The following is a 13,353-nucleotide window of genomic DNA, read 5'->3' as shown; positions in this document are numbered from 1 at the left end:
GGGTCACGGGAGCGCTGGAGCCTAGTAAGTTTCTTTCGGCTTGTCCCTTTCGGGGTCGCCACAGCGCGTCATCTCAGATGAACGCACATATATGTTTGGCATCCCAGCTAAATAGAAATAATAATAGTATAAATATATGTGAGCCTTGTAAGGATCACTAATTGACCAATTTATAAGAATAATGTAGTGAATAAATTCATATCCTTCAGACTGATGCTTGCTATGCTATTTTTAAAGTAATCATCATTTGTATTTCAATCATTCATTCATTTATAATCTTTACATTTTATATAAAATGTATTTATTACCAATATAGTAATAATATTTTATAAAATCTTTAAACTTTTTTTTTGATAAGCGTCAGTAAATAAATCCAACTATTTTTAACTTATTTTTTTATATGCCATTTTTGAAGTACTAATTTACATTTAAGTGTATAGTTGACTACATGTTGTTTTAAAATATATATTTGCACCCAAATCTACTATTTTGTAAATCATAATTTAAACGCCATTAAATTGGTTACAATCGAAGCGCTTTGAGCCAAATTGGGACTTTCATACTATGCGATTTTGAAATAAGTCAAAATTTAAATATGAATCCAAGAAAATGTTCAATTAATTCTTACATTTATTTTTAGTTTTAGGTGAGATTTTTCTTTTTACATTAACAAAAATCGACCATTATTGAGGATGATAAGAAATCTGATTTCACTGTTATAAGTTATATTTTTCCCCGACTTAAATTTAACCATTTAAAAAGTGCTCCCAAGACAGAAAGTTATTGTTAAGACATCTTTTTATTTGAGTCAATAATGCTTTACATGACATAATGCATTTTTCAGGGATATAAAATGGCGTTTGCTGCTCCGAGAGCGCCGATCGTCTGACCGTATTCGAGTTATTTTTTTTTTTTATTTGTCATGGTCAATTTGACCATTTTGCCATTTCACAATATTCAAGTCATATACAAGAACAACAGTTACAATGTGTTGCACAAAAAAAGTATTGCTGTACTTTTTTTTTTTTTTTTTAATAAGATTACTCGGCACTGGGACAAGAAAAAAAAAAAAAAGAGAGAGACAAGGTTGTACAAAAAAAAAAAAAAAAAAAAAAAAAAGAGACAAACTATAAAGTCAGAATCACCAGTCAGAGTCTTTATGAAAGAGTGGAAAAGAAAAGGAAAATAAAATAAACAAAGAAAAAAATTAAACCCAGGACACGACACAGATATAACACCTCGGGTTCCCGTGCTGTCTCCGTTCCGAAAAGCAACTTGCGGGTCATGTTGTGAATCGCTTTCCCCCCCATCCCTTATCTCCCGTTTACATAAATTAAGATTTTGTTTTTTTTTTTTTTTTTCTTTCCTTCTTCTAAGCACCTAGTTGTTGTTGTTGTAGTTTTCAAGTCGACGTGCTTCTATTCCTCAAAGACAGGAGCCAACGGTTTGCGGTTGACTCTTGGGTTGGAGCAATAGGGAGCACATTATATGTTGGTTGGGGGCTTTTTGGGTTTCGCGTCTCGGGGGACCGACCTATCACGTCGAGGCGATCAGGAAGCCCGAGAAGGAGCAGTGCACGTTCTCGGCGGCGAAGACTCCGTTGGCCTCCTCGTCGGGGATCTGCACGTACACGGTGTCCTGCTCGTTCAGCAGGAGCACGGCGCTGCCGGACATCTGGTCGAGGAAGCCCTTGTTGTACTCGTCGTAAGAGAACATGACGGGCTGGTCGTTCTTGTAGAGGGCCACCAGGGCGTGGGCGCCGTTCACGTGGATGCTGTAGGAGAAGTAGTAAACTCCTGGGATCTGGCACGTGAAGATGCCGGAGTCGGGGTCGTAGTGGTTCTCGGCGTTGTACACGATGTGGTCGAACTTGATGGGGCTGCCGGAGGCCGGGTAGGGAGTGGTCAGAGCTGCCGTGAAGGCGGACATGGGGGCCTTGACCATCACCTCGGTCATTCCCATTCCCATACCTTTCTCGAAGATCACCTCACCGGGAGGTCCTGGGGGGCCGGGAGGGCCGACGGGACCGGGCTCGCCGTCGGAGCCGCTCTCGCCGGGAAGACCGGGGGCACCCTGAGGTCCGGGGACGCCTTTAGCGGCGATGCCAGCGGGGCCGGGAGCTCCGGGCAGACCTGGGTGTCCCTTGTGGCCGGGGGCGCCGGCGGGACCCTGAGGTCCAGAAGGTCCACGGGCGCCGGTGGCGCCGTCAGAGCCGGCGGCACCGGGCTCACCGGCGCGGCCAGGGAGACCTTTAGGTCCAGCGGGACCAGGAATACCTGGGGCACCTGGGGTACCGGGGGCACCAACGGGACCCTTCTCACCAGTGGCTCCAGTGGCTCCTCTGGCTCCTGCAGGACCAGCTGGGCCGGTGTAACCCTGTTTGCCTTGGAAACCTTGTGGTCCCATCTCACCCTTGTTGCCCTTGGCTCCTGGAGCTCCGGTGGCACCGGTGTCACCCTTGGGGCCAGCAGCACCAGGCTCACCTGGGAAACCTCTCACGCCAGCGGGGCCCATGGGACCAGTAGCTCCAGTGGCACCAGTGGCACCGGTATATCCGGTAGGACCTTGCTCACCCTTGGGACCAGTGGCTCCTGGGCTGCCAGTGAAACCTCTCTCTCCCTTCTCTCCGTTAGCACCGGGCTTTCCGAATCCTGGGACTCCTGGGGCTCCGGGGGCTCCAGAAGGTCCTTGGTTGCCTTTTTGTCCAGCTGGGCCAGGCAGGCCTGGGGCACCGTTATCACCGGGTTTGCCAGCGATACCTACTCCGGGGGCACCGGTGTGTCCCTTAGGTCCCTGTGGTCCCATGGGACCAGGGGCACCATCTCTACCTGGGCTACCTGACTTTCCTGGCTCACCGGGCATACCTGACTTTCCTGGCTTGCCAATTCCAGGCTGACCTGGAGCTCCGGTTGCTCCGGTTGCTCCCATTGGGCCTGTGGCACCCTGGGGTCCTTGAATTCCTACACCTCTATCACCCTTGGGACCTGGAAGGCCAGGAACACCGGGATGTCCTTTCAGACCAGGCTCTCCTCTTGGTCCCATTGCTCCAGGAAGACCAGAGGGTCCGGGCTTGCCAGTAGAAGAGAGGCCAGCGGGTCCGGGGCTTCCGGGAGAACCGGGAGCACCCCTGGGTCCTTGGGCTCCGGTGGCACCGGTGTGTCCTTTCTCACCAGGTGCTCCGGGGATACCGGGTTTGCCGGGTCCGCCGGGGGTTCCGGATTTGCCAGTGATGGAACGACCGGGAGATCCAGGAGGGCCGGGAGGTCCGTGGGGTCCTGGATGGCCGACGCCGCTCTTACCTGGAGGGCCAGCGGGGCCGGGAGGGCCCATGGGGCCAGGCTCACCTGGAATACCAGGCTCACCTGCCACCACTGTAAAAAGTCACAAACAAAACCAGCATCGTCACTGAAGCGAAAAGAGGGGGCGGGAATAAAAAAAAAAAAAAAACGACAATCTAATTTGGTAGTCGTAGTAGTACCCAAAATATATGAATAGACTACAAACATGGCTGCCGGACTACAAAAGAATACAACAGGTCACTTTATGTGATCAGGAAACAGATCTGAAGGACTTTAAGACTCTTGGATGGATGGATAGTTGCATTCATTTCTCACTTATAAACTGTTATTAAAAATATGTATGTATTTTGAAATATTACATACACATTGAAAATAAACATTGTAACAAGGGATCATATTTTCAGAAGTAGCGGAAGCTAAAAAAATTAAATAGCTAACAAAAAAAAAGAAAAAGTACATGGTGATGGTGGAAAGAAGTTATTTTTATCATTTTCACTTTTCCACTTCAAAAAATTCGACCAACTATTTGATGCAAAATTTCAAGGTACATTTTTATTTTTTTCCATTCAACCCTATTACAAAAATCTATGTAAGGAAATTAAGAACAAATTTTTCTTATTATCCTAAACTGGCTGAAGACAGCAGAGGATAACAAAGTAAAAACAGAGCAAATATAAATACATAGATGACAAATGTACAGTTTGAATTTGATTGCTTGTTGTAGTCAATTATTATTATTTTTTGAATCTTAAAATGTATAATAAAATGAAATATCGCAAGTATGTAACATCATAAGTCAGTGGTTCTCCACTGTTGTCACCCTGGCGCACGTATTTCCCTTTGTTGCAAAGTTGTTGCCCATATTTACAGACGTGAAAACCAATAAATAGTTTTGGGGGTTTAAACATAACCTTTGAAAGCACATACAGTTTATTATATTTCATATCATACTCCATTCCATTGCCATGAAATCTGCCGGTCAAATGTAGGCCTCTGTACTGTATCGAAAAAATGAATACAGTGCATGTAACTTTGTTCATGGCCCAGTTCAAGGTCCCGACCCACTGGTATAAAGGATACCATATACTTTTTTTTATTTTTTTAAATCCAATTGCTGTTGTCATGGTAACCATTGCTCAAAATGTTGTCATTCACTTTGAAAGAGTAGCCTGAATGGGAGTGGCGAAGGGAGCCCCCTGTTTTATTTTTACTTTCCTACATTTCTGCCCTTTTTAATGTGGTCTCATTAAGACGCACAGTGCTCGGAATAAAGGCTGGCAGATGTGCCCCCCCTGTCTGTGGCACACCCAAACAAACAAACCACACTGCTGCTGCTGGCTGACTGGGCTCTAATTTTCGGTGCCAAAATAGCAGTTTGTTTGCTGTCTGCGAGGCGAGGAAAAGTGACATTTTGCCTGCGGTACTTTAAAATAAAATATGACCAGAATTATGCGCACAAAACGCAGAGCAGAGAAAAAAAAAAAATTCATGAAAATCCCTCTCTGGACCGAATAAAATTTTGCAAAGAAAAAAATCGGACACTATCAGAAAATGATACTCTGGACTTAAAACTTTTCCGCTGATATTAAACCTGTTGCGAATTTGCAACCCCCCCTGCCCGGAAATGGTGAATATGCCTTCTCGTGGTTCAAAATCCATCATAACCCCCATCTGCAAATATCTCTGCAAAGATTAGCCATTACAAAAATCATAAAAATGACCCGCGTCAAAGGTTTTCCTTACTCTGATTTATTGAATACGGCTTGCCTCCCTGGGTGTTAAAAATAAAAAAAACTTTTATATCAGTATATTATCAATTAGAGGATTAGTAGTTCCACAATAATGGAAATTGCCTGCGTAATGATTTTCCTGAATATACCACGAATGGTTTTTATAAATTTTAAATTTTTATACATATATATTTTATATTTTTATAAATATATATTTTTATATATATTTTTTTACACACACATATAAATTAGAGGCTTAGTAATACCCCAAAAATGGTAATTGCGTGCATAAAGACTTTCCTTAATATGCCTCCAAGGTTTTAAGTATTATATATTATAGTATTATAGATCATCTTTCTCAATCTCTAAAATGATGAGCAGTTACAAATTGAGAAAAAATTACACGCATCAACAGTTTCCTGAATATGCCTTCCTTAATATGCCTCCTGGGGTTTAAATAAGTATCATAGGGTATGTTTATCTATCATTGTGAAGATTTTGAGCGATCAAAACTTAAAAAATGTTTCATGACAGGATAGGCTCAAAGTTTTGCAATTTTTGTTTTGTCTGCGATTGGGCATTTTCAGATGATTTTTCTTACCCTGGCTCTTGACGTGGTACGGCTCGTACTGGGGAGCGGCCTTCACCACCTTCTTGACCACGTAGCTCTTGCCGTGGCCCGCGACCAGAGCGGCCATGAGGAGGACGATGCTGGCGACGCGGATGTCCATCTTTCTCGGTTCGAACCTGCAAAAGAAACGATTCGCTTTAACAAAAAAAAACAAAACACGCATGCACAAAAAGTTGTATCGCAGCTGCAAAAACTTTAACAAGTAAATCCACGCCGCATGATGCGCACAGATAAGCAATCCCCCACCTCCGAATACTGAACAGAACAAATAGCCCCCCGGGATTCTAATGGCATCCACGAAAACAAAAGAAAACAAACAAACAAACAAAGACACCTACCGACACCGAATTTGTGGGAAGAATTAAAAACCAATCTCCTCAGCACCAGTGAGCTGCCGGTGCTTCTGTATATCCTTTGCCTTGGAGCACAACTGAGGATATGCTGCTTTCCCTGTCAAGGTTGCGAGTATTTATACCTTTTCGGACCGTAAGCATCAATACAAAAAAAAAAAAATAAAAAAAAAATCCCCCACCATGCAAGTACCTCCCTCCTCAAAATAAAAAAAAAAAAAAAAATGCGGAGCTGTAATTAGCAGGCAGATCTGCCCAAAACGGGCATGTCACATCAGGGTGCCTCCACGTCTTGAAAAAGCCAGACACATGATGATTATCACTTTTTTTTTTTTTTTTTTCTCGTGTGGGGTGGGGGAGTCTTCTTTTGAGCAAGACAACAATGCACAAAGACGGCAGAGAGAGACACTGCGGCCACAAAATAAAAGTTACAAGTGTTTTATTGTTGTTACAGTTATTGTTTTCATAAAAACCTCATAACAAAAGGCAGGATCATTTTTCTTTTTTTGGGGGCCGTTTGTACACTTTCATTTTGTTCACTTTGTTAAACCTGACTTATGAGTTTATTTCATTGTTTCATTTTATTTAAGTTGTTTTATTTTATCGAGCAGCTGTAATCTATGTCCATTTTATTTGTTTTGTTACAATTATTTGATCTTATTTAAATTTTCATTTTTTACTTCATTTCTTTATCCACTTAATTGTATTAAATCCTACTTCATCTTATTGGCTGAAAAAAACTTTGATATTTTCTATTTTTGATTTGAGTAAATTATATTTTACTAGTATTTAATTTTCCGGAATAAGTAAAGCATAGAAAAACTGCTGACAGGAAAGAAGTTGTGACTCTGTTTTAATTTGAAAAATTAGACTTGAATTTCATAACATTTTTATATTTATTTAACATGTAAGTTAATATGATTTTTTTAAAAAAAACTTTTTGTTGTGGCTTGCTGTCTTTTATTTTATTTTGTAGGAATAGCATAAAAAGTTAGAGTTAGGGAAAAGAGTCATAGCACCATTTATTTTATTTTTTCAAATCCAATTTAACTAAGTTTTTGCATTAATTGACTTTTCAACATTTTCATCTACCAAATAATTTAATAAATATTTTTATGCATTTTTTTGGCAGACTTTGACTTTAAAATTCAATAAAATGGAACTTGTTTTTTTTCATTGACACGTTTTCTTCTTAGATAATTTTTGTATTTGATCAATTCAAAATGTATTCTATTCCCCGGAGTTCATGTTTACGGGACGCCTCCCGCTACGCAAATACGCCGACGTCTTAAAATACCGGCCACTAATCTATTTCGAAAAGACAGGTCCAAATTGGTTAGCGAGCTCGTTTATTTGCCCATAAATCCCGCACGGAGTGTATGCACAGCGTCTGCAGCATTTACGTGATGAACCTTTCTGACTGTCTGGACTCACCGAGGCCTGTCGGACAAACAGGACGGGACGCTGAAGCGTCATAACATAATAATAAACACTCATTTTTTTAATGGATGCTACAGTCCCGTCTGTTTGACTTTATTGTTATTAAAGCGTGCACGTGTTTATCCCCTTGGAAAGAGGCAATTAAACGAGGAGCTTCTTGGGTTCTTGGTGTAGTAACTATTTTGAACGGTAGATGGCAGCAGAAACAGGGGAGGCAGGGTAGCGAGATACTGAATATTATACTATGAGTTGAAAGTGCAAATGAATTCAAAAGAGCAAAGTAAGCCTCTTTTGGACAAAGGCCCCACAACAACAACAAAAATGTTTAGACACTGACCTCACAAAATATGTCACTTTTACACAGGCACCCCACAAAATAAACCACTTTTACACAGCAAAATCAGGCAGTTTTACTCAAATTACAATCAAGTTATGCACACTTGTACAGAGACCGCCCGCAAAATAACACATTTTTACATAGAAACTAGTAGTGTGCAAAGGGGGAGGTTTTTTTTTTTTTTGCTCATTCACCCCACTGTTGGGGATTGGCTTCCGGCAGGGTGCATCACGAGCGTTGTGTGACCTTAACGCACCTTTGAGCACTACTGACAGATATCCCAGAACAGAAACCTGTTTTTATTTAATGATCCCTCAAAATAGACCACTTTTATACCCAGACTTAACAAGTTAATCCAGTTATACGTCAAAATAAGACATTTTAGACAGAGACCTGGCCACCTAAGCCACTTTTACACAGAGGTCACACAAACTATGTCTGGTTTCTTTTGAGAATCTTTTTTTTTTTCCCCACACCTCGTTCACAAAAGAAACCAGTTTTACACCAATCCATCCATCCATTTTCTTTGCCGCTTATCCTCACAAGGGTCTCGGGGAGTGCTGGAGCCTATCCCAGCTGTCAACTGGTTGCCAGCCAATCGCAGGGCACATAGAGAGAGACAAACATCCGCAACTCACAATCACACCTAGGGACAATTTAGAGCACAGGTGTGAAAGTCAAGGCCCGGGGGCCAGATCCGGCCCGCCACTTGATTCCATGTGGCCCGCAAAGGCAAATCATGTGTCAACTTGCATGATTCTTGTTAAAATCCGTACCAAAATTTTAAAACGTCATCATAAATGATAAGGTTGAGATATTGTGGCCACATAACAGCCCTCTGAGAGAAAGGGCTACAATGTGGCTCGCGACAAAAATGAGTTTGACATCCGTGATTTAGAGGGTCCAATTAACGTTGAATGTTTATGGGATGTGGGGAGGAGGGGGGGGTACCGGAGCGCCCGGAGAAAACCCACGCAGGCACGGGGAGAACATGCAAACTCCACACGAACCTGGAACCTCAAAGCTGTGAGGCCAACACTTTCCATCTGATCCACCGTGCCGCCCAGTTTAACAAAATAAATCAGTTTCACACACTGACCCTGCAAAATAAATGCATTTCTTTTAACACACACTGAATAAGTCATTTTGCACAATGAACGAATAATCTGACATGAAAGGAGCCATAACAGAGATTTTGTCCATCGTGCATTCTCTCCATTTCAGATGCACGTGAACTTTCCATTTTTATTTTGGAATATTTTCTGGGTGCGTAGCGGCTGCTAGCGGGGTGGGGAAACGCCTAGAATTACAGGCGCATTTCTGGTGCTTTGCAGCGTTGTATTTCCTCCCCGCCGTATTATCTTTCTTCATCCTCCACCTTGGCCTCGCTCTGCTTTGACACAGTCCAGCTGTAATTTCTCCATTCTGGAGCGCCGCCGCATAGGAAATGCCCACACCCAAATAATCACATGTTCTAAAACACACAAGTGACCATAAATGATGCGTGTAGAGTTTTCCTCGAGATGGCTAATCTATTTAGAGTGTTTACCCCCCCACCCGACGTCCTCGCTTGTTCTCAAGCCTCCTGACATGGCATGTATTTATATGACAGCCATCTTTCTTCAGCGCCCTAATTAAAGATTCAGCAGCAGTTTTGTTTATGTAAATGAGGGCACGTTATACGCAATTTTGCTGAAGTGCTACCTTGCTGACGTGGGTCACGTGGCCACGGCAAGATTTGGATCAACGGGATGGATGATGTGTTCGAACCGTTTTCTGGCCGCCCCGTTAACTAACAAACTAACTAATGAGGTGACGAGACTCATAGAAAGTTTTGTAAGTCAACTAAAAAGTGTGCTAGCTTGCTAGGCTTGGAGAAAGCTATTGAGCTAGCTATGCTCATTTATGCGTTTGAAACTAACTAACTAACATCCCAAATCTAAATAAATAATCAGATATTTCATAAAAAGCCCAATCGATCAGTAAGGACAACAACATAATAAGCTAATTAAACAAATTGACTTGCAAGCTAGCTAGGTCAGTGAATAGTTTTGTACTGTCATAGCTAGCTTGACTATCATAGCAACGCAGATGACACACAGTTATATTTAGCAGTGTCTCCAGATGACTACGGTTCAATGGAGGTATTGTGCCACTGTCTAAATCAGATCAATAACTGGATCAGCCAAAATTTTCTTCAACTAAATCACAACAAAACTGAGACAACTGTTTTTGGCAATAAAGACAAGAGAATTGCTATTAGTGAACACCTGGTGGACTCTCTATCTTTAAAAACCAAAGACCAAGTCCAGAAACCTTGGTGTTCTGATTGATTCCGACCTGACTTTTGACAATCATATCAAAATCAATCACAAAAAACTGCCTTCTACCATCTGAAGAACACATCTAGAGTGAAGCCTTGTATGTGTCAAGCAGACCAGGGAAAGCTCATCCATGCTTTTATCTCAAGTAGACTTGACTATTGTAATGGTCTTCTGACTGGACCCCCCCCCAAAAAAAAAAAAAAAAAAAAAAAAAGAGTATTAAACAGCTGCAACTCATTCAGGATGCTGCAGCGAACGTTCCGACCAAAACAAAGCCGTCAGAGCATATAACTCCAATCCTAAAGTCCTTGCACTGGCTTCCAGTCAGCTTTAGAACAGATTTTAAAGTTCTGCTACTGGTCTATAAATCACTAAATGACTTCGGTCCTGAATACATGAAAGAAATGCTTACGGAACACAAACCCAGGAGAGCTCTGAGATCGACTGACTCGGGTCAAATAGTGGAGCGCAGAGTCCAACGCAAACATGGTGAAGCAGCATTTAGCTATTATGCTGCACACAAATGGAATAAGTTGCCAACAGAGGTGAGGTCAGCCCCAAGTGTGAATCTTTTTAAATCCAGGTTGAAAACGTTTCTTTTTTTCTCAAGCGTTTTAGAGTATATCCACTTTTTAATCATATTACCTGCACTGTTTGCTGTTTTCAATCTTTTAAAATATATATTTTGTCATTTTTATTATTTCTATCCCACTTTAAATGTTTTATCTCTTTGTTTTCAAATGCTTTTAATCATGGAAAGCATGTTGCGTTACCTCTTATATGAAATGCGCTATACAAATAAATTTGCTTTGCTTTGTAAAAATTGGTTACGTCGTTCAGTTTTGTTTATTCCCTAAATAAATGACTTACGAACCTTTAAGCGTATCCCGTATATTAAGTTCTTCTGCTTTATAGGCACTAAGCTGAACTTTAGTTTGGCCCTAACGGTCATTAACCACCACGTTTTTTTTTTTTCTGTAGCCACCAATTTTTATACGTACTATTTTGGAATAGTTGAAATGACAGAGCAGCAAAGGTTGGAGCGAGGAACCGAATAATGATTTAAAAAAAAAAAATCCTCCCTGCGTGTTTATTTATGCGCTCAAACATGGCGATGGAAGTCGTCCGTTTTTAGGCCTCCAAACAGTTTTTTAAGCTCGAAAAACAAAAACATGCATCTACATCTGCAGGCTCCGTCTGCAAAGGGACTTTCATGCTGAAATGTGGAACCCGAGTCAACTTTGGATGACTAGAATTAAATATCCAACCTTGTTTTTACCGCCGGCCGCATTTATTTTTCCGAGCAAACAAGGTGGTTCCTAAAAAAAAAAGTAGCCAGCATACAGCACGAGGCTCACTCTGCGCAGGTCATTACAGCACCACAGCTCTTCTGATGTGGTCTTCGTTGTGAAGAGCCACGAGTGACCAGGTTCAAAGCGAAGACCGGGGCTTGTACTTGTACAACAATGTCCGTGCTGCGTCCAGCTACATGTTTTGTGGCATCAGCAAATCGGAAACACGCCCGAACCTGCAGCTTCAAATGACATCACTTTGTGGCGAAACATAGTCTTGAGAACTTGCACTTTACAATACGCTATCTATCTATCTATCTATCTATCTATCATCTATCTATCTATCATCTATCTATCTATCTATCTATCTATCTATCTATCTATCTATATCTATCTATCTATCTATATCTATCTATCTATCTATCTATCTATCATCTATCTATCTATCTATCTATCTATCTATCTATCTATCTATCTATCTATCTATCTATCTATCCATCCATCCATCCATCCATCCATCCATCCATCCATCCATCCATCCAGCCATCCATCTATCTATCGAAAAGATCACATGTGCAGTGAATAATACTAACTGACTAAGTCATTTTTCAAATGTAGGTTGCTATTAAACCTTACACAATTAACAAAGCCAAAATTATACACTTGTAGAGTTAATAATTAAAAGTTTAATATTGGCAACTAAGTAAATGACTTGACACCCGCTGCGAAACGCGATAGACAAGCTAATGGAACTAGCAACGATACTGCAGTACCTTAAAACGAGTGATATTTAAACAAAACATACACAGAGAGCATATAACGATATTCACAGCCATATATTCTTTATCCAATATATAACAAAAGACTAATATTCCTGCAACTTGTCCACTGAATTACAGTTCAAAATTTTGATGCAGAAAATGTTATTTAATTGGTTATTAGTGTATCTTTTCATAGAGTAGAACAGAGTGGTATTTCTCTTATTTAAAAAATAAAATCATATTCATACATTGTATTTACGTAAGGAAAGGGTTAATGGGCTTTGCATTCATATCAATGAAGAAAGTTGTTTTGAGATAGATTTTTTTTTTTTAGTTATGCTCATCGTCACGAATAAATTAAACTCATGTCAATATCCCATCGTACATTGATTTTTTTGGGAACTAAACTGATTTTGTGGAAAGTTTAAGGGTACAATTTGCGGTTTTCTAAAGATTAAAGTTTATATACGTACATGCATGTGATAGTGTGTAAGCGTGTTAAAACTGTCTCAGGAGAATATTACGATAATGGTGTTTTGAAAAAAAATCATCCCTCTGTCATTTATGACTCTACTTTGATAACAAAAAATAATATATATACACACAAACTAATTAAATGCTGCTCGTACTATGAAAACTGCATATTTTCCCTTTAATGTAGATTTGAAAAAAAAATCTATTGTCTTTTTTTCCCCCTCCCATTCCAACTACCTTACACCATCAGAAGCACAAAGTCAAAAAGCCACTTGGGAGTTTGCAACTAGGGCACAGTGTGTGGCGATATGAAGCGCTGCGGAGAGATAACAGCTTCTAAAGAGGAAAGGCTCTCTCGCCTTTTGGCCCTGTTTTGGTGCGCTCCAGTGCACAGAAATGGATGCTTCTGGTTTCTTGTCGCCGCTCTGACCGAGGCTCAACCCACACCCAGGAGGCACACATAATTGTCGGTTGATGTCAGCGAGCCGACCAAACCTAATCACGTGAGCCGGGCTACGGCTAAAGATACACGCGCCGTCACAAATTTAATGTTTCAATAAACTCCACGGACCGCTAAAAGCTACTTTAGACTTTATGAATGGCAAACTTGACGGGGGCCCTCGAGAAATTACAGGCCCCTTGACACAAGTGCAGACCCGAATGGGGGCGGAAGTGTTAAAAGGGCATTAAAAATGGCGGCGGCGGTGCTAGGTGG

General features: G+C 41.2%; 1 protein-coding gene across 4 annotated transcripts in view; it reads right to left on the bottom strand.

Moving 5' to 3' along the window:
- Positions 1 to 1,095: 1,095 nt before the first annotated feature.
- The window catches only part of col10a1a (collagen, type X, alpha 1a), a 33,875-nt gene continuing 21,617 nt past the window's right edge, over positions 1,096 to 13,353 (bottom strand). For 3 of the 4 annotated variants that reach the window (XM_061844675.1, XM_061844676.1, XM_061844678.1), the window contains 2 exons: positions 5,631 to 5,776; positions 1,096 to 3,371 (listed from right to left, as the gene is read on the bottom strand). In XM_061844675.1, the coding sequence (XP_061700659.1) occupies positions 1,537 to 3,371; positions 5,631 to 5,760 (1,965 nt within the window). In that variant the 5' untranslated portion in view covers positions 5,761 to 5,776 and the 3' untranslated portion in view covers positions 1,096 to 1,536. Of the gene's footprint in view, positions 3,372 to 5,630; positions 5,777 to 5,998; positions 6,150 to 13,353 lie in introns of those variants that run through there. The other variant, XM_061844679.1, reaches the window with a different exon arrangement.

This window comes from Syngnathoides biaculeatus, chromosome 15, assembly GCF_019802595.1.
Source record: "Syngnathoides biaculeatus isolate LvHL_M chromosome 15, ASM1980259v1, whole genome shotgun sequence".
NCBI classification, from domain to species: Eukaryota; Metazoa; Chordata; class Actinopteri; order Syngnathiformes; family Syngnathidae; genus Syngnathoides; species Syngnathoides biaculeatus.
This window is presented reverse-complemented; position numbering and strand designations above follow the sequence as displayed.